Below are 17,947 nucleotides of genomic sequence, written 5' to 3'. Positions count from 1 at the left end.
ACTCTGCAAAATAAGAAAGGAATTTGGAGTGAGCATCTGCCACACTCTCTTAGTCTTTGTGGCAGATTGGGATATTTGACTTAATCCCCAAATTCTTACAGATTTGAATGAAAGCTGAGAGGTGATGAGGAATCTTCCATAAGAAGCCTCACCCCAGGATTTAGGAGACCTGGGTTATAGCCTGGATTCCAGTGACAAGCTATTGGATGTGGCAATTTACCTCACTTTAAGGGGATGTCACTAGACGTTATCTGAAGTCTCTTCCAGTGTGTGATACTGTGTACAGCCCTATTCTTAGAGGCCTGAGAAGGACACTGTGAAAGGCAAGGCCTGGGTGTGGTCATGAGGGAGGGTCATCCTGGATTTTAAAGTCTTTGGTATTAGCTCCTAAAAACTTCAAAGTGAAGAAGACATTTCTATGGAAGATCTGTTGGAAAAATCTTGATTTCCAGCTGGGACTGGATCTTGCTGTTGATGTTAGTGTTTGGTGTGAGGCATTTTGAGTCCCTTTGTGAAGTGTCTGGGTCTTCCTCTAGGCCACTGGTAGTGGAGTGGGCAGCACACTGGGTGCAGAATTGCCAAATTGAGTCTGAATGATGGTGGTTTCTTCAGTTAGGAAACCTAATGAGGATTTAGGTCAACTGGATTGAACTTTCCCTCTCTATCCAGTAGGGTTTGTTAAGCTAATGAAGTAATATACACAATAAACTAGCTATGTGGAAGAAAGAACATGTTTAACCTGCTTAAGAAATAAAACAATTTCTAAGAAGTTTGTTCCAGCAGTTTGTATGTAGATAGAGGCTACTACCTGTAAGTCAGTCTAATATATTCATTCATTAAATAAACCGGTTTGGTTTACAGGGATACCTGGGTGGCTCAGTGGTTGAGCGTCTGCCTTCAGCTCAGGGTGTGACCCTCGGGTCCTGGGATCGAGTCCCACGTCGGGCTTCCTGCATGGAGCCTGCTTCTCCCTCTGCCTGTGTTTCTGCCTCTCTCTCTCTCTCTATGTGTCTCTCATGAATAAATAAATAAATCTTTAAAATACATACATACATACCAGTTCACAGAAACTGGAAGATATAATTATAAAATACAGTGAGGTTTCATTTTTATAAAACACATACTCAATTTATAAAACCAAGTAGGTTTGGCTCTTGTGTCTATGAGTTGCAGGATGCCTTTATTTGAGGGAAGCTGTTAATCTTAAAATTTCCTGGTGTTCAATCCATATGTTAACCTCAGTCCCAAAATACTGTTCACATTCCTTCTTGAGATCACCTATCCTATTCATCTTTCTTAACATCAAATATTTTATGACTACTTTAAAAACTGTATTCATTTTCAAAAGAACTTAGAGAAATTTAAATTGTCCCAGGTCCAAAGATTATTCTAGAAGGGGGCTTCCAGAGACATTTTAGTGCAGTGACAACATTATGGGAATAAAACACCAAATCAGTAAGTTGTGTCTGCTTAGGGCTCAGCAATTTTGTTGGTACCAGGGTTTTTTCTTTCTATTTAAACATTTTTTTTCCTCAAAACCGTTATAAAGAGGAACTTGAACTATTTTTATCTAGAATGTATATTGCCTAGAGATATTTAAACTATCCTGATATATATATATATATATATATATATATATATATATATATATAAGCACCATAGTAAATAGGAAGAAATATTTAATTCATCCTCTAGCTGAGCACTGAGCTCCATTTTATCTATAGAGCAATTTAAATGCTCTTCAATAAACATTGTCCTGTAATAACAGGAGCAATTGTTAGATGTAGTGAAAAGGATTTAATTTCACATCTGGTCAAAATGAACTATCTGTACATTGTGCAGGGTGGGGGCCAACTAAGCTCAGACTCTGCAGCTGGGCTTTTGCTCTTAATTTACCTCAATACCAAGGAATGATGGAGAGATTACTGCCTGAAGGTTGTTTGTGATGCCAAGTGAAAGAGATGAAGGAAAGCCTTGGCCCAATAATCAGCACAGATGCCTCATGGGAGCTGGGGGTCAGGGGGAGAGCCAGGGGTTCCCTGTCATTGGGCAGTCAGAGCAAGACATATCTCCATCTCTCTGACCCGCCTGGGGTTGGAGGATGTCCTGCTTGTGCATTCCCTGATTGGAAGGCATTAACTGCACCTTTTCAGGATCCTTTCATCAGGAATGAGAGAACCATCTTCCAGTATCTTTCTGGTAAGATTCCATGTGCTCTTCCCACTGAGAGTCGTTGCCTTGGTACTGCCACTGAATTGCTTCTCCTCAGGTGGGGATTGTCCTTCAGCCTGGTGGTTTTCACTGGCCACCACCAAACAGCAAGTGGCTACTACAATACCAATTCTCATATTTGCAGTTGGAGGTCTCTTTAAGAAATTATCTGACTCATTTGGGTCAAATAATAGTTTCCAAGGAGATTTAGAAGAGAGGAAGTGTGATATTAACCTAACCTAGATACCAAATATTTTTTTTCTTCTGAAATTTCTTGACAGCTGTTGCATAACCTCTTTAAATGGCATTTAGAACTCTGTGCCCCAGAAGGTATTGTTGACACTGTGACTCTAAACCCAAATGAATATTGTTTCAAAAAAATTTTTTTTGGACTCTTCGCTTCCATCAAAGAATTGGAAGTGAGCTATGCATTTTTGCATTGATACGTAACCACATGGGAAGCAATATGCTGTTTCTCTAAACCCATAATTATTTTTTACTACTTTGGGGACGAGGCAAGCTTTTCTGCCATGAATACAGGACTTCAAGAATGTCCTGCCTTGTTTATGTAAGCTTCAGTCATGTCAGCATTCCTGCATGAGTATCTGCCTGGGACTGGGCTAGCTAGAAGGAGGCAGGAAGAGCGATCTGGTGAGATTTCCTGTTATGTTTAATAGCATGATTAACTCTTCATGGTTTAAGGGCTCCTTTGTTTTGCTGTCTGTACTCTTCAGTGAAGAAGGGAAGGGGTCTGGAGAAGAAAGTAAATCACGTCTGTCATAGAACTGGAAATAGAATGATTGATTTGCCCCACATTTGGGGGATGGGAGATAGAATGTCAATGGTGTATCACTAACTGTAATGATGATCAGCCCTGAAAAGCATAAATAATTGAAATCCTCAAAGTCCCCAAATCTTTATATCAGAGTTATAAAATGGTAGTGAAGTGGACCATTTGGTCTTTAATTTCTGTTTTACTGTGCTTTCTGATGGAGGGAGTTGAAAGATAAGGAAAACTAATGTTGACTTGCAGCAAGATAGAGAAAAATAAATGGTAGGTATCTGGCCATATATGAAATGGAGAGTTGGTCCCTGAACAATGGCACTGGTTCTTTTGCAATGAGCAATGGGTATCTGGGGTGGATAGAAAAGACTGTATAAAACATTTTTCCATCAGTTTCAGGGTCAACCTCTGTATTTTATTGTGAATTCTGTGGCTGGAGGTATATGAAAAAAAATGAGTTGTGGGTAAAAAGGACTATCCCCATGCCTTAAAAGGAAGTGATGTGACAATGTAAGGAGTAGGTTTGATTTGCCCTCCTTCACTTTCCTCTGCTGGGTATGACTAAAATCCAGAGAAGTTGGAATTGGCCAAACAGAAAATAAATGGGTATCCTTTCCCTAAGAATGGAAACTAGCAAAAGGCAAAATTGGGATTAAACTCCCTTATCTTTATGACCATGAATGTAGATAAGAAGTAGAAAGGAATAGGAGAAGAGGTGCAGATCCTTTGTTTAAAGGATTATGAGGGGAATACAAAACTACTGGCTGACTTCAACACAAGGAATAGTGATTTTTGGTAAATGGTTCTCCTGGAATGCATTTCTTTAAATTTGTTTATAACAATTAGAAGGTAAAATTGGTGGAACTTCATGCTTGATTAGTTGGGGGGGAGTAGAAGAGGAGGTCCCTGGGTATGTGGATGGAGGTGCCATTCACCAAGCAAAGGAATGAAGGGAAGTGTGGGTTTGGGGGCAAGATGAGGAAGTCCGATCTTGGACACATTTAGTTAGAAGAGCCAATGGAGATACCTCATAAGCAGTTGGATGAATGGGGCTGAAGCTTGGGTGAAAGATCTGGGCTACAAACAGAGATTTATGAATTATCATTACTTAGATAGTAAGCAAACACAGGAATAGATGTGATTTTTCAGGGTGATCACATAAAGGGAAAAGAACGAGATTGGAATATTAGCCAGAACTGCCTGACAGGGGAAGGCAGAAAGAAGCCCTAGATGTCAGTGGAGAACAGAAGGTTTCTTTGGATATATTGAATCCAGGGCAGAAAGCATTCCTGAATGGAAAAGGAGAGATATAATGCCTCCCATAATCTTGGAGGATCAGAATCAACACCAGAGGCAAGAGGGGAATTAATAGAAAGCAGAAACGTACTTGTTACCCTGCTGGGGAGGAGGTGCTGAGAAGCTAAAAATCAGGAACTGGTGTGGCAGGAAGGAGCAAGAGCTTGTGAGCTGCCTTTCCTTTCCTTTCCTAAGAGGGTTTTAGAGAAAGATCATGGTTCCCCAAACATGTGCCTCTGTGTCAGGAGACTGAAAAATTCAGGCCTTGGACTAGCCTGGGTGGACCTCAGGGGACTGGCCTGGTTCTCTTCCCTACAGAGCACAAGCTCAGTAGCAGAATAGTTACCATGGAATCTGGCGACTGTAGGGTTCCTCCCACACCCCCTGTCTAAAAAGTCAGGCTTGCTTTGCTCTTATTTGTTGTGAATTATTTTCTACTATATTATTGTGACATAGTTATATCTTACTTTTATATGCTAGTCCTTTACATATATTGGCTTGTCACAATACTTCTCTGCTATAGGTACTTTTTTGTCTTTGATTTACCTATGAGGAAATTGAGACACAGAGAGGTTAGTAAATTGCTCAAAGTCACATATGTAGTAAATTGTGAAGTTGGAGTTGGTTTGGCTTGAATCCAGGCCTCTAAGAGCACTATCCTATGATAATATTGGTTATTTGTACTGTTATGTAATACCTGCCTGTGTTTTTGTGTTTTTTTTTTTTAAGATTTTATTTCATTCTTTATTAGAGAGAGAGAGAAGCAGGGGGAGGGGCAGAGGGAGAGGGAGAATCAGACTCCTCACTGAGCAGGGAGCCCGACCCGGGGCTCCATCCCAGGACCCTGGGATCATGACCTGAGCCGAAGGCAGCCGCTTAACTGACTGAGCCACCCAGGCACCTCCCTGCCTGTGTTTTAAAGTGGAAAACATAGAAGAAACTTACCACTTGTTCATTCTATTAGAATATATTGGGATTTCTGTTGTCATATTTAGAACTATATTATTACTGAGGAAGATCCTTTTTCTTTAAACCACTAGAGATTTTGTCTGCTCAAATTGAATCAGTGTATTGTGATGAATCACCAAGGAAAAATACCAAATTTTTTCTGAGTGCTTTCAGTTTTTGATTATAAATGTGCTTTTTGTTTTGCTTGTTTGTTTTTTCTCTTAGGGTGTCTGCTATCATCCACATAATCAAAGACTTGTAGTTCCTTTCAAGGATTTCAGTTTAATATGAATCAGGGGAGTTGAATGTTGAAGGGTTTTCATTTTTCTTAAAGCCTAAGTCATTCCTCAGCAAGGTAGTAAGTTTGGGGAGAAGTAACCCATTGTGTTCCTAGTAGACCAATCTCATTGCAGCTAACACTGACTTCTGAGCAGTCCCCTAGAGACCTCAAAGCTTATAGCTTTTCCACAATGACTTACTTCATGTTTTGCTGAGTCCCTGGAGAATATATGGTTTATCAAATGCATGTTCCTGATATGTTATTCATGATTATGGTCAGTTAACAGAATACTGACCATAGATTTGAATTCTGGTTTGGTGAGAAGAAAGGGTTATAGAGTTTACCTTCAAATTATAAAATTTCAGGGTTGGAAGTAATCCTGAAGGTCATAATCTCCCAGGCTCCTCAGTTCGTAGATGAAGCTGTAGAAGGAGCATAGGGCTAAGAGGTTAAATAAGAGCATAGAGAGTCCCCTCATCCCTGGTGGAAGGAGGCAAACCATCAGTGGAAACCTCCCACTAGGGTGATGCCATTGCCAGAAATCACAAACCACTTGCTTTTTGTGCACCAAAACCAATCTGCTGGTAGAAGTAGAGGCTGTCAAAATCACTTTATTGAGACAGATTTTGAGACTCTGATTTGGCCCAGCAGGAAAGAATGCCACAATCTCTTAGCAAGATCTTCCGTGGGAAGTGACAGCATAGTTCACATATTTATAGTCTCTGTTTTAAAGGATGAATGTTAGCCAGGAGAATACTAGGAAGAAGACTGTTCCAAGTAAGGGGGCTAGCATGAGCAAAGATGTAGAGACAGATGAGAGCTTAGTGTGTGTGTGACTGGGACAGAAATGGTGAGCCAGGGAGGGAGTGGGAGAGAGGAGCTTGAGACATGTTCAGGAACCAGATCATGGAAGGCCTGGGAGGCCCAGATAAGGCACTGGGGCTTCAGCTCTTAGGGAAGGAAGCCATTGAAGACTTTCCTGAAAGATTGTCCCATACTGAACTGCCCAAGAGGTTTATGACTAGAGAAACATGGCTGATTTGAAGATGTGTTTTAAAAAACATTCTTCTGTGTTCTAGCTATAAGCCAATAGTGGAATATATCGATGCTCAATTTGAGGCCTACCTGCAAGAGGAATTGAAGATCAAACGTTCTCTCTTCAACTATCACGACACCAGGATCCATGCATGCCTCTACTTCATTGCCCCCACCGGCCATTCCCTGAAGTCTCTGGACCTAGTCACCATGAAAAAGCTGGACAGCAAGGTACTCCCTGCTGCTCTGGTTACCATCTACTCTCCTTTTAGATCACCTTTATCTGAAGGCCCTGCTTTATTTTCTCCTTTTAATGTAATTTGGTTATATTGTTTTGTTTTTACAAGAGTGTTTTTCACAGAAGTTTTATGTTCTCAGCAAAGTTAAGAGGAAGGTACAGAGTTTCCTTTATTCTCCTGCTCCCACAGCAACACCCCCACCCGATGGGCATGTTGTAATGGTTGATGCACCTCAGTGACTCATCAGTCGCCCAAGTCCAGTGTTTACATTTGGGTTCACTCTTGGTACTACTGTACATTCTGTGGGTTCGGACACATTTATAGAGACCTGTATCCATCTTTACGGGATACAGACCAAGTTTTCCTGCTCTAAGACTCCTTTGTGCTCTTGCCTATTCATCCTTCCCCCTTCCTCCAGCCCCGTAATTGTCTTTTCTGGCTTACAGAACAATAGGGTTTAGCAATGTGAGAAAAACGCTTCCAAACCTCTGGATGTTAGGCTAAACAAAATAAAACAAACAAACAAATAAAACCATAGAACTCTTTACCAAGTATTTTTAGTTCTTAAATTAGCACCAGTGGATACTCTGATGAGGTTTGGAGAATTATATACTGGAGACACCTAAATGGTCACAGGAAGGGTTAAATTTAGGGAGATTGCAATATGAAGTCACAATTTGTTTATTTCTTTAAAAGTTTTCTAAATTTTTTTTAAAGGTTTTTAAAAGTTTGGCTTTAATAAGAAGTTCTGAATGGGAAAAAAAAGGTGTTAATTTTTTTTTTCACTTAGGTGATAAGGACAGTCCAGCTTCTGAGATTTAAAACTGAACTGCAAAAATAAATAAAATAAAATGAAATAAAATAAAACTGAACTACACCCACGTGTTTTTAAAAAGTAGTTTCAGCTGGACACCTGAGCATTCCACATTAATAACCTCTCCCTCTCACAACATTGGAAGGAAGGTCTTGATAAGTTTGATAACATTTAGTGATCTGCTTTACAATTAACTTGGTTTTTCATTTTGAAATAAATGGAAACCAGTACATTCTGAAAACAAAGACTCAAATGACAGTGGGAGCTGCCACAGAAAAATCTGTGGTATTTTCTAAGCCTCCTTGTTGAGTTCAGTAAAAAGTCTTATCATCTTGAGAGGATTTTGTTGGGTGTTATTTTTGGTCTAAACATCAGTGTTTGAAAGATGCTTTCTCTCCAGAGAAACATGATAGAAAACACTCAGAAGACCAGCCTGTCCCCAAGGTCCCCATCTGAACTGGCTGCCAAAGTGCCTGCAGTGGCTGAAGCAGAGCCAGGCTCCTTGGGCTTCCAGCATGCGCAGACACATTGGTTTGCAGAAAAAAATAGTCTAATGGCATGAAGGGATTATTGCAGCTGGAGTACTCTCAGGAGAACAAATAGAAACCCTTCTTCATGCATTGTTTCAGCTGCAGTTAACCTGGGCCGGTGAAGGTATGTAGGCTGTGAGGCAGGCTCCCCAGTGCCCTCATGTCCTTGCAGCAGGGCTGGGGGAAGGGCAGAGATGGAAGCAGGGTCCAACAGAGGCCATGGTTGTAGACCAAGCCAGGCTAATATTCAGCAAGAGGGTGATGCTTAGTAGAGTTAGTTTAAAAAGAGAAAGAAAATAAGGCAAAACAAACACAGCTGAGGAAAAAAAAAAATTCCCAGAAAGCAGGTTAAACTGCTTTCAAAGAATTGCTATTGCTGTAGAGCCAGGAGTGCTGGATAGCATCAGAAAACAGTATTTGCAAAAAGGTTTGTTGACACGAGTAAAGTGAAGCATTAAGGCTCTTAGCTGTATATATCATAAGTATATGATAATTTCAGAAAAGATTTTCAAGCACCTGCCACCAAGGAAAAAGATTTTTAATCTAAATTGCTTGGTTTATCTATCTACTTTGATCAAATTGGCCCAAGAAACTATGAACCTCTGCCATTTTGTCCATGTGATATTAACTGAGTACTAAGTGTATACAAAAGATAGCCAGTAAGAACAACAGGAAACAACAGGAAAATGTTTTGTTCCTCAGGTCCTGACCCAGACACCACCAGTGTTTTTCTCTGTCTGTGACTTGCTGGATAAGCCTAAGCATGATGAAGGTAGGAGTAGATGGAGGAATAGGTGAGGAATAGGTTTTTCTCTCCACATGTCTTCTCATTGTGGTATATCAGGGATTTTGATTTGGGTCTTGGAATAAAAGGAGGAACAAAGGAATGCAGACATGACCAAGAAAACCTCCCTAAAGACTCCCTCTTCTCTTGCTAGGACGGCTTTCTCACCGAGTTCATCCCCCTTTCCCCTGAGCTGGGTGGAGAGTGAAGTTCCCAGGTATCAGATGTCAGTAGTATCTTCCTAAAATCTCTGTACCTACCATGGAGTGGAAGAAAGTTAATCTTAAAAAGGGAATTTTTAAAAATTGCTTATGTGGACAATGCTGGGGAAAGTTGGAAGAATGACCCACGTTGGAGTTTGGGGCTTGCACCTAATGGTGTCCCTGGCTCTCATGCTGGGCTTTCTGCCATGGTTGTCAAACTCTGCCTTCTGGTCTTTGTAGCCCATGTTCTGAGGGCGAGCCTTGTCTTTGGTACTGGGTCTCATTCTGGCATAAAGCAGTGATAGAAGCTGGTGTTTCAAAAGAATTAGTTGGTGTGATTTTGAAACTTTAAAAGTAGGTGGAACCTTTTTTGTTTTGATTAATACATAGGTTGTCCAATCCTAGCAGTCATTAGAAAAAGGGAGGATGTTATCCTGTGAGGAGCTGGATATTCCACTATTCTAACTAACATGGTCTTGGCTATTATAAAATTAGGAACATGTAAAAATCAACCTCCTAAAGTAGCTGGGAGGGGTCTAAAAGGAGCAGTTGGTTATTCAAAGAATAGACTTCTTTGTTATCACTGTCATAGAATAACTCTTCCTTCTACTCCGTTAAACAAACAAACAAAAAAATGAGGTCGCACAGAATTGGAAATTACAAGTATGCTCTCAGTGCCGGATGGGAGGAAGTAAAAGTGTTCACGGATGGAGCGAAAAGATTACCCCATATCTTCTTCTTCTTTTTTTTTTTTTTCCATATCTTCTTAATATTGCTTCTGGGCAGAAAGTCTGATTTTCAGTATTATCTCTTTTTTTTAAGTGAAGGCTTATAATTTTTGTTATTTATATTTCATTCATTTGTCTTATGATTCTTACATTGGAATTGTGTAAAAATGGATGTGTTTGTTTTATAGGTGAACATCATTCCAATAATTGCAAAAGCTGACACTATTGCCAAAAATGAACTGCACAAATTCAAGAGTAAGATCATGAGTGAACTAGTCAGCAATGGAGTCCAGATATATCAGTTCCCCACAGATGAAGAAACAGTGGCAGAGATTAACGCAACAATGAGCGTAAGTTCTCAAGTTAGGAAGCACCTACCAGTAATTTTCCTGAAAGCTTTTCTTGGTAGCAGCATTGTAGAGTGACTAGAACGCTGGACTGAGAATTGGACTCTAGTGTGGCCCAGCCCTGCCACTATGGCAAGTCATTTTCCCACCCTGCTCCTCAGTATCGCCATCTATCAAATGGGAAAGTGAAGCCAGCTGACCTCTGGTTTCCTTCCTGCTCCCACAGGTAAGATTTCTACGGCAGATCTTGTGGGAAGGGAATGCCAGCTTGGCACCATCTCACACAAAGCAGCTTAAAAAAATAGATTTTTGTGTGTTTCTATCACTGTTGGCAGAAATATGTTCACCTGCCTCATGTTGGTTTCTGTGATGGGTTCCTGCCTTTCCCTCCTTTCTGTTTCTCCTACCGTTTCCTGAATCATTAGGTTAACTGGCAGTTGAGGTATGATTTCTCCACCTCACAGGCAGGATGGTCAGAAGAGAAAGGAATAGAACTTCAGCAATTCTTTTTTTTTTTTTTTTTAAGTTTGGTTTGTTTGACCAAAAAAGGGAGAGAGAGAGAGGGCACACAAGCAGGGGGAGCAACAGAGGGAGAGGGAGAACCAGGCTTTCCACCAAGTAGGGAGCCTGACACAGGGCTCGATCCCAGAACCCTGGAATCATGACCTGAGCCCAAGGCAGATGCCTAACCAACTAAGCCACCCAGAAGCCCGAGCTTCAGCAATTCTCAGTGTGGCTGCAATAAGATGTCTCATGGTGAGCCTCCAGGCTGCCCGCGGATACCCAAATCTTTCCCACTGCCTCTTGTATCTCACAGCCATGGCTCATCTCTGAGCCACAATTACTATACTTTTTTTTTTCTATTTAGAAATGCATAACTTCAGTAAAAGTAGCATTCTTTGCACATAGTAGATGCCTAGTGATGGTTTTTGGAATTCTTAAAATTGTGGATTAGCTTCAGTGAAAAGTAATTAGAAGTTATTAAATAAGTTGCTTTTCCCTGAATACATGCTAAAAAATGATTCAGAAGATGTTAGTGGCAGCAGAAGACAGTCTAGATTTTTGAATTGTGGTAGGGTGAGCTATGTTCTACTTTCCCTAGATCTGGTCATGAAAAGTGTCTAATGAGGTCATTATTAAATGCACTAAAGATACTCTTTTTTTTTTTATTAACAGCTTTATTGAGTTATAATTGATATACTGTACAATTTACCCATTTAAAGCACACCACTTCATGGTTTTTAGTATATTCACAGAATTGTACAACCATTGCCACCATCAGTTTTAGAACTTTTCATCACCCCAAAAAGAAATTGTGTACCTTTTAGCCGTCAACCCTCTAACCATCCCAGCCCTAGACAACCACCACTCTACTTTCTTACCTCTATAGATTTGCCTATTCTAGGGATCCCTGGGTGGCTCAACGGTTAAGCGTCTGTCTTCGGCCCAGGACATGATCCTGGAGTCTCGGGATCAAGTCCCATGTCAGGCTCCCCATGGGGAGCCTGCTTCTCCCTCTGCCTGTGTCTCTGCCTCTCTCTCTCTGTGTGTCTCTTTATGTCTCTCTGTGTTTCTCTGTGTTTCTCTTTGTGTCTCTCAAATAAATAAAATCTTTTTAAAAAAATTAGCCTATTTTAGACATTTCATATGAAGGGAACTCATACTGAAGCTCATCTGGAGAATTAAATGACTTGGTCAAAGCCAACTAATGGCAGCACTGAGATTTCAACCCTGGTCCCACATCCGTGTTGTTTGACATCATAATTTAGGAGAACAGGGTTGTTCCACAAAACTATTTCTTATTTCTTCAGTTCAGTATATGGACTTTTCTTTATAGTACTGTTATCCTTCCAGGAGGAATTTCTTCCTTAAGTTATTCCCAATATGAGTAGGACTCTGGGAGCAAATGTAACTCCTCTTCTCCCTGGGGCTGTTGTATGAATTTAAAATTTAGGAACTCATTAAAACAAAGGTAGTCCAGCTCCACTCTGCTCCAGTCTGGCCACACTCTGAGTTGTGTGACCCACTCTGGTTGCCAGGCTCCTGTAGTCAGATAGTAAATTTCTGGAAACTGGAGAGCAGATTCTTCCTGGGAAGATGGCCTGAGAGGGTGTGAAAGGAAGGTTGTCACAGGGGAGAGGGACTGCTCTTATTCAAAAAGACAGCTGAAACTAATGGGTAGGTGAAGGGCAGTGAGGTAAACATTTGGCCATCTGGGTCACCACAGTGTAGCACACATCCCGTTGAAGGTGCATGTTCTCATCACAGGTAGGACAGCAGGTTCTGTATTAGCTCACTTAGAAGGGCTATTGTAGAAGGAATTCCTAAGCATGATCAAAACCAGTAGTGTGTGAGGCCTCATCCACATGTAGAACTCTCTGGTCATGGGTCCTGAGAGCTTCCTAATGATCATAGCAACTGACATTTTTGCTATCTATGGAGCATTTACTGTGCACCAGCCACTGTGCGAGGCTTTATTTACGTGTAGTCCTCACATCAATCCCGTTGGTAGATACTGTTATTTTCTACCTCACCTGGGGGAGATTGCAGACTGGCCTTTCACGTGGCACAGGGCAGGTGGGATGCGAATGCAGGCGGCTTGGCTCTAATGCCAGCAGAGCAGCAGGCTTCTTGTACAGCATTGTTAAAAGCTTGGGCTGGGCTAGCACTTATTTGTTCTGCTGTAGAACTGCCATTTGAGATGGCAGTGTAGGATTTGAGAAATAACATGAATGAATATCAACTAATTTTCTCTTTATGTTCCTCCCCATTCTTTTAAGTCATTTTGGATGGTCATGCAACTAAATTTGTGTTAAATTTCTTGGAAAGGAAATATCTCTGAATCTTGACTCTTTCTCTCTTTATCAGATTAATCGAGTTGAGAGTCCCAAATTAATCTTATTCTTCAATGAGAAATATATATATTTTTTAGGCCCTCCATTGCAAACAGTTTTTGGTAATGAAATCCCATAAGATAGGTGGAAAACAGATAACTTTGCAGTTGCTCTTGTCACTCTGTGAATGGAGAAAACAGTTTCCTTGGGTCATTACCTCAGAATATTGGTCGGAAGGGTCTTGTTGCTCCTCAACTTCAGAGAACAGTTCCAGACTCAGAGTCTGAAAAAGAGAATGTGCTTTCTTCCATCCTATAGAATGTGAGACGAACCAGAAAATAGAAATATCTTGAGCATCAGATGAAATACCCCTTGGGCAGCCTTGGCTGAAGGTTATGCCTTCTGTGGGTTATGATTCGGCTTTAAAACATTCTCGTGGGCAGCCCTGGTGGCTCAGTGGTTTAGCGCCGCTTTCAGCCCAGGGCCTGATCCTGGAGACCTGGGATCGAGTCCCGCGTCGGGCTCCCTGCATGGAGCCTACTTCTCCCTCTGCCTGTGTCTCTCTCTCTGTGTGTCTCTCATGAATAGATAAGTAAAGTATTAAAAAAAAAAAATTCTCGTTTTTCTCAACTTCTCTACAGTGTAAGAGCAGTGGAACAAGGAACTCAAGATAATCATTTTCAGAACAGCCATTTCGCAGTTTCTTATTCTTACATGCTAATAGAAAAAAGAAAGATTTACTATCCCCCTACCCCCTGCCCCACTCTTAGAATGTAGCCGTAGCTACCAAATAAACCAATGTGGAATAGTCCTTTGTCTTGAACACCACCTCTGTTTAAGATAAATCTGGGTTGCAAGGCTTAGGCCAGAATTTGGGCTAAAGTGTATTTTTGATTTGAATTTTGCACAATGGTCAACTGTCTCAAGCAATGCTGTTCAATAGAAATAAAATATGAGCCACACAAGTAATTTAACATTTTCCAGTAGTCACATTAAAAGTGATAAAAGGGAGGTGCCTGGGTGGCCCAGTCAGTTAAGTGTCTGACTCTTGGTTTGGGGTCAGGCCATGATCTCAGGGTCATGAGATTGAACCCCACATTGGGCTCAGTGCTCAGCACAGCAGTCTTCAATTCTTTTCCTTTTCTTCTCCCTCCCCCTCTGCTAGCTTGCTCGCTTGCTCTCGCTCTCGCTCTCTAAATAAATAAATAAATAAATAAATAAATAAATAACTTTGAAAAAAAATGGTAGAAATGTCATTATAAAAAAAGAGGAAATGTAAAAATAATTGAAAAACTTAACTGAATATATTCAAAATATCATTTCAACATGTAATCAATATAAAAATTAATGAGATACTTTCATAGTAAGTCTTTGAAATCCAATGTTTATTTTATAATTAAAGCATACCCCAATTTGGATGCATACTCAAGTTGCTCCTAACATACTTGAAAGTGTTTCAGTATGAGATAAGTACCAAAAGATAATTTTCCTTCAACATTTGCATCCATGTTGAACAAAGTGGTTGTTTTATTTGGGTTTTTTTTTTAGATTTGAGTTTGAGCAAAATGAAGTGCAGTCCTCAAACAACAGAGTTTTAGTTAATGGGAAAATATTTTATCTTACGTTTTTTTTTTTAATCTTACGTTTTTAAATTGAAATGTAAATTCATTAAAAGTAAATCAAATAAAAAATTCAGTTTCTTAATCTCACAAGCCCCATTTCAAGTGCTCAGTGGCCACATGTGTTAGTGGCTATGGTCATGTACAACATATGTCTGAAGCATCCTTCGTGGTACAGAGACTCCCACGGTTTCCCTGGACTCTAGCTCATTTCACATATCCTGTATTTGGTTGCAGAAGGGGTGGAGTACACGCAGCCCCTTCCCCCAGGGACCTGCAGAGCCCTGGCCCTCTGCCAGGTCCCTCCCCGTTTGCTTTTGCCGCTAAGTGAGGCCTGCAGAAGGGAGAGAAGGTAACTGTTGTCCCCTTGTGTTGCTTTACAGGTCCATCTCCCATTTGCTGTGGTCGGCAGCACCGAGGAGGTGAAGATTGGCAACAAGATGGCAAAGGCCCGGCAGTACCCCTGGGGTGTGGTGCAGGGTACGTGCGCATAACAGGGAAGGGCGTTTTCACACTTAACCCCTGTGGTGACCAGGTTTCCTCCCTCCCTGCTGTGTTTAGGGAGGTCCTCAGCTACAGGCAAGAGGAAGGGAGCAGCAGGGTTGTGCATGTGACAGTTGTGAAGTGAGGAAGTGAGACATGAAGACCAGGTAGGTAGACAGTGGGGAGAAGTGAGTGCAGGGCTCTAATGCCAATGAAGCAGCCCCTCAAGAATGTTGGCTTATATGGCAAATTCAGTATACATTGCTGAGAGAAGAGTTCTTCCCTAAAAGTGTCAGCCACTTTCACACCAGTTTCATCAGCAGGGTATAAGAAAGCTACAAAAAGTTTCTTGTAAATTAGAGGATATTTGTTTCTCCATTATCTCTGGAAAACTTGCCTTCCAATTAAGTGTTATCTCGGTAAATATCGGAGAATTATAAGACCGTCCGACCTACGTTTGGCACTGTAGGACGTGACGACAGTCTCTGACCTAAAGAGACTCATACATCACTATGATGGGCAAGAACTCTGTTACCCGCCCTTGTGCGTTTTGAAGGAGGATGTCTAATGCTATACGTTAAGTAGGATCGCTATAGAAAGTTCCTTCCCTGGTTCATATCAGTCCTCCTTTTTCTTTTGTTCTGAATAAAGACAATAAATCTGCGAGAAGTGAGAAGAAATGACACCTTTGGGATCTCTAGGAAAATTAAAATTTTTGTGAATCTTACCTATTTCTCTACAATAAAACTTTTTTCATAGTGTTGATAAAACTTAGGAAGTGGCATATAGAAACTGCCTGGTATGCTTCCAGGGGGCATGGAGTAGAAGAATTAGACCTGGCTTTGCAGCCAGATGTTGTGGTGCTTGAATGTAGACTTCGCTGCCTCTACTCAGGAGGTGAGCGTGCTTATGAAAGCCTTGCTTCTGCATCTACAAGGCCAGAGTCACAATGCCTCCTTGGCAGAATTATTCTGAAGGCTAAAAACAATATTTATAAAGTTCCTCCCACAGTGTCCTGCCCTGAGCAGGCCTGCTACAGTTACTGTAGTCATCAGTATGATGATCTGCATTGTCAACAATCTTGTCCTCATTGTGTATGTGAGGTGAATTCAGTAAAGGTCCAGGTGGCTTTGAGACTTCAGAGATTTCAGGAGCAATGGTGATAACCTCTTGAAAGTGTCACTTCAGATTTTCAGGAACATGGTTGCTAATAGCCACCCCACTTTCCTCTCTCTTGCAGTTGAGAATGAAAACCATTGTGATTTTGTGAAACTTCGAGAGATGCTGATCCGTGTGAACATGGAAGATTTGCGAGAGCAGACTCACACCCGCCATTATGAACTGTATCGGCGCTGTAAGCTCGAGGAGATGGGGTTCAAGGACACTGACCCTGACAGTAAGCCTTTCAGGTAAGAGGGCACCTACCAATCAGCTGTTTCCCAGATAGTGGCTTGAGCGATATGTTCATGTATCATCAAAATCTTGTCAGACTAGGGCACCTGCGTGGCTCAGTCAGTTACATAGCCGAGTCTTGGTTTTCGCTCAGGTCATGGTCTCAGGGTGGTGAGATCAAGCCCCACATTGGGCTTTGCACTAAGCAGGTAGTCTGCTTCCAATTCTCTCTCTCCCTCTGCCCTTTCCCTTGCAAGGGTGCATTCTCTCTCTCCCTCTCTCTCTAAAATAAATATTAAAAAAAAAAAGAAAAGAAAAGGAAGGAAGGAAGGAAAGAAAGAAAGAAAGAAGAAAGAGAGAAAAGAAAGAAAGAAAGAAAGAGAAAAGAAAGAAAGGAAAGAAAGAAGGAAAGAGAAAGAAAGAAAGAAAGAAAGAAAGAAAGAAAGAAAGAAAGAAAGAAAAGAAAAAGAAAATAAATGCTTGTGGAATAAGATATAAGTGACAGAAGGACCTGGTGAGGACACGTTACTAGCATACTTGCCAGGCATCGTGATAACACTTTATTGGCATTATCTCAACTAAGCAATGTAGTTGATGTCATTATCCTCCTCATTGTACAGGTCAGGACACTAAGGTGCTGAAAGTGTAAGTAACATAGCCCAGGTCCTGTTAGGAGGCCATGAACCCCTGCTCTGCACCACTGCACTCACAGAGGCACAGAGCCTGGCCGGGCACTTACAGAGCTTGGCTGCTCACTGCAGTGTGCTGTGTTCGTGGCTGCCAGCTGGGTCTCCTTTCCCAAGGCCCTTAGTAGTTCAGTATGATGCTAACAACTAATGAGACAAAGCGGATAACTTGTAGAAAATTTCTTGTGTATTTTCTTACATCATCCATAGGTGGAGATGGAGAAGTGACATGTGAAGGGGAGACTATCAAAGTTAATGTAGAATTAGTGGCTTTCCAAAGGCCCAATCACTGTCAGAATTTAGTCGTGGGGCCATAGAGCTGTGAGGGGAGGTGGGGCTCCCAGGCCAGATTTGCCTCCTCCGGGCTCAGGAGAGGATTGCTTTGTCCAGCCTGGGCCTATACAGTGTCTCAAAGAAGATTTCAGTTGAGGTGATGTGAGGTGTTTCTGGGCATGGATTAGGGGCTAAAGTTCCACTGGAAAAGACTGTTTCCTCCTCTGCTGCCTCTGCTTTTGGCATTTAAATTAAAATACCTCCAGCAAGCCTCCGGTAGCTGCCCACCGGGAGGAGGTGTTTGCTGTATAGTTCCAGCAGGGCTTCTGGAAGGCCTGGTGGAGCCAGGTCCAGCCTACTGCTCTGGCCTTCTTGACTTCAGGGACTTCAGGATGGTGGCAGATGTCGTCCAGGCCTTTTGACTGGTAGAGGATATGCTTTATTCACATGCCTTCTGCTCC

The 17,947-nt window shown here is 41.5% G+C and overlaps 1 protein-coding gene across 7 annotated transcripts in view; it reads left to right on the top strand.

Annotated features, from left to right (window-relative positions):
- The window catches only part of SEPTIN11 (septin 11), a 95,606-nt gene that overhangs the window by 58,467 nt on the left and 19,192 nt on the right, over positions 1–17,947 (top strand). For all 7 annotated transcript variants that reach the window (XR_011999180.1, XM_072745426.1, XM_072745423.1 and 4 more), the window contains exons 4-7: positions 6,599–6,785; positions 10,041–10,202; positions 15,036–15,132; positions 16,376–16,544. Coding sequence is in view for 6 of the 7 variants with exons in the window: in XM_072745426.1 (XP_072601527.1) it covers positions 6,599–6,785; positions 10,041–10,202; positions 15,036–15,132; positions 16,376–16,544 (615 nt within the window). In the remaining variant the exon portion in view is untranslated. The remainder of the gene's footprint in view (positions 1–6,598; positions 6,786–10,040; positions 10,203–15,035; positions 15,133–16,375; positions 16,545–17,947) is intronic.

The sequence above is a fragment of the Vulpes vulpes genome, unplaced genomic scaffold (assembly GCF_048418805.1).
Source record: "Vulpes vulpes isolate BD-2025 unplaced genomic scaffold, VulVul3 u000000899, whole genome shotgun sequence".
In the NCBI taxonomy this organism is placed as follows: Eukaryota; Metazoa; Chordata; class Mammalia; order Carnivora; family Canidae; genus Vulpes; species Vulpes vulpes.
The sequence above is the reverse complement of the archived record's forward strand: the minus strand, read 5'-3'. Positions and strand labels throughout refer to the sequence as shown.